This window comes from Poromitra crassiceps (genome assembly GCF_964638095.1).
Source record: "Poromitra crassiceps genome assembly, chromosome: 8".
Taxonomy (NCBI): Eukaryota; Metazoa; Chordata; class Actinopteri; order Beryciformes; family Melamphaidae; genus Poromitra; species Poromitra crassiceps.
The window spans coordinates 8,764,838-8,768,233 of record NC_139629.1 but is presented as its reverse complement, the minus strand read 5'-3'; the positions used below and the strand labels follow the sequence as shown (position 1 = coordinate 8,768,233).

The 3,396-nt window shown below is 40.3% G+C and overlaps 1 protein-coding gene across 1 annotated transcript; it reads right to left on the bottom strand.

Moving 5' to 3' along the window:
- Positions 1 to 1,750: 1,750 nt before the first annotated feature.
- Positions 1,751 to 2,927, bottom strand: LOC310781473 (trace amine-associated receptor 13c-like; the record flags this gene model as incomplete). The annotated part of the gene is made up of 2 exons (XM_083642112.1): positions 2,746 to 2,927; positions 1,751 to 2,570 (listed from the first exon to the last, which is right to left on the bottom strand). The coding sequence occupies exons 1-2, from the start codon at positions 2,919 to 2,921 to the stop codon at positions 1,751 to 1,753; spliced, it is 996 nt and encodes a 331-aa protein (XP_083498238.1). The 5' UTR covers positions 2,922 to 2,927.
- Positions 2,928 to 3,396: the final 469 nt, after the last annotated feature.

Sequence of the window (3,396 nt, the reverse complement as noted above, 5' to 3'; positions counted from 1 at the left end):
ACTTCAGATGTGTTAGAAATCCAGGTTCCTTATGACCCTAGGATCTGGATTTTGGGAGACACTCGATCTCTGGAGGTGAGCATCAATAAGAAATACTTCATATTACTTGCAGGTACAGCTGGCAAAAAGTGTATATTGCTAAATTGGAAATCTGAACTGTCTCCCTCTCGGAGACATTGGTTGAACGAATTAACATCATATAGTACTCCTGAGAAGATCCTGTACAGTGTGAGAAGGAAGCCGGCAACTTATAAAAAAATATGGGGCTCCTTTCTGGCCTCATTACCTTCATTACACCCTCTTGGATAGCTGACTGGTACTGGCTTTATAAGGTTCTAAGATCACCTTCATTATGTCCACTCCACATACATAATTTGTTTATTGGTTTTGATTTGATTGAATATTACCTCCTGTAGTTGACTTTACTTTTATTTTATATTTGAAAGAGAGCGAAATGTATACCATACCGGGAGGGGGGATACCCTCTGTTTTCTTTGTTGTTGTTGTTTTTGGTTTTCTCTGTCTGTTTTTTCTGTTTGTATTGTTTTGTTAAGTATGATAATTGAAAATTCCCCAATAAAAATATCTTAAAAAAAAAAAGAAAAGCCATCAATATCTACTTCTGAATTTTCAAAAGAATTGTCCAAATGCATCTCTGAAACTGGAAGGATATTGTAGGGGCACAAAAACAATGCTGATTTATTTTGCACATAATCTCACACATATCCTAAAACTGTAAACCATTTTGCAGACATTCATTTAGTTTGTTATTGAGAGTTTATTTGAGTGAGATTGTGGACCAGTGATGTACAGTATTTGTGCATGAATGACATCACTTAAAATATCAATATCAAATCATGAACAATGATTGATTGCAACTGATATTCTAGATGTAAAACTTGCTATGAACAGAAGAGGAAGAAACAGGCTGTCTGATTGTTCCAGATTTATTTCATGTTTGTTCAGACATGATTTGATCAATGACATAAATGATGAGTAAATCATAACTAGCCATGTATATGACTTGTAATGGAAACCAGGCAGACGAGTTCCATTCAGCAAAGTGTTGCACTTTACAAAACACATTTCAGCTCATCTGATTTACCCCCCAAAAAATGTGTCTGTCCATTGTGTCCAACCTTGCGTTTATTTATTTGATTTGATTTCATGACTCAATAAGGTTAAGGTAAAGGTTAAGTTTATTTCATATGGACATCACAGAGCATTGGAGATGTAACATACATGTATGCACAACAACCAGATACACAGTGTTAAGTGTTTATAGCGGAACGCTAATTTTCAACACCTGTCCACAGGCGACTTTTACATTAAAATACACCCCAAAGGTCACACCCAAAAAGAAACATAATCAAATATAAAACCACAAGAGTAAAGCCACACATACAAATGCATTGACAAGAAAGTGACCAGGAAGTCACCAAAACACACCCCAGAGGACATACCCAAAAAGAAACATAATCAAATATAAAACCACAAGAGTAAAGCTATACATACAAATGCACAAGTAAGTCACTAGATGCTGGAGACTTTTTAAGGGCAAAGTCACGCCTTTTCATTCATTGCCAGATATCTTGACCAAACCATGGAAGAGAGCTTCTTTTTGGGCTGCTCCTCCATGTTTTAGTGTATCTGTCAATTAATGCACATGCTTGTCATCACATTTTCACAGCAGGTATTCACATTTCCCTCTTCATAGAAATGGTTGCATGTCAGTCACTCCGCAACATCTCTACAGTATGTTGGCATTACAGGAGCCAGGCTCCAGTATCTGAAGTGTTATGATGAGTTTAATAGACTTTCTAAACCAGGGATAGAAAAAGACATATATCACAGGGTTTAGACAGGAGTTACAATAAAGCATCCAGAAAGTCACAAAGGTTGAATATGAAGCACTGCTTGAGGTATCCTGGCCTGCAAAAGAGGGATAGTAAAATGAACAGAAACACACGAAAAACACGAGTATCACAATACCAAGAGTCCTGGCGGCTTTCAGCTCCGATTTCTTTGCAAATGCAGTCACTGAAGGCTTGAGGCTGACAGCCCCAACGTGGGATCGCATGCCACGGGCCTGAGACACGGCCACCACAAACACTCTCATATACAGAACCATGATGACAGTGAGGGAACCAATAAAGGTCACAACAAGGTCAACAGCTCCTGTGATGTAATTCAGCAGAACCACACATTCTCCGTCGCAGGAATGATGCTTGTCTTGTTGCAGGAAATCCTTTAGCAAGAAACAGTTGTAGCCAGCAGCAGAGAGCCAACACAGACCAACAGAGAGTTTAACTCGTGTCGTTGTGATTTTGGTGCAGTAACACAGAGGATCACAAATAGCCACATAGCGGTCGACTGATATGAGCACCATGTTTCCTACTGAGGCAGAGATAATTACAAGTGCCATATAGTAAAAGAGAACACACATGAAGTCCCCCAGAAACCAGCAGTACTCTATACGGAGCATTTCAACAGGCATCAGCAGGAAACCCACAAGGAAGTCTGAGACACTCAGGGAGAGGAGGAGGAGGTTGGTGGGAGTGTGGAGCTGCCTAGAGTGGGAATATCATCAGTGAACATATTATCAGTAGCCGTTATGGCAATCTTACAAACGTAATGTTGCCATTAGTTGTAATAGTCATAATAGTATTAGATAGTATAGTATACTGTATAGTAAAAGCATGATCAACATTCCATGTCTGCAAAAGCATAAATCGGTATGTCTGCCTGTAGTGGGAGATGGACATGATGACCAGCAGGTTGAGAACCACAGTGAGCAGACAGATGCAGGACAGCACAATGTAGATGAGTCTGGTCTCAGAGTGAGGACGAGTTTTCTTCCTGCAGGAAGTGTTGAGGAGTTCTGGAAAGCAGAGTTCACTTCCTTCCAGGGTCTCCATCATCAGAGAGAGGAGGAGATGAGAAGCTGCTGAGGTCTGACAGCTTTCTCACCAAAGCTCCTTATCATACAGCTGATTTATGATCCACACACACCCCACCCACACTCTCTCTCTCTCTCTCTCTCTCTCTCTCTCTCTCTCTCTCTCTCTCTCTCTCTCTCTCTCTCTCTCTCTCTCTCTCTCTCTCTCTCTCTCTCTCTCTCTCTCTCTCTCTCTCTCTCTCTCTCTCTCTCTCTCTCTCTCTCTCTCTCTCTCTCTCTCCCTCTCTCTCTTTAGCACATTATGTCCTTTGACCATCCTTCCCTCTATAGACAGCCAAAATGGAATGTCACTTCCTGCTTCAGCACTGTACCAGAGATTTTCATTCGCCATTTATTTTCCCATAGACATTTTGTAAAATGCCTATAAAAATAGTTTTACTTGTTCAAACCAAACGGTTCAGTTATATTTAGAAACAGGAGAGACTGCATAACATTTC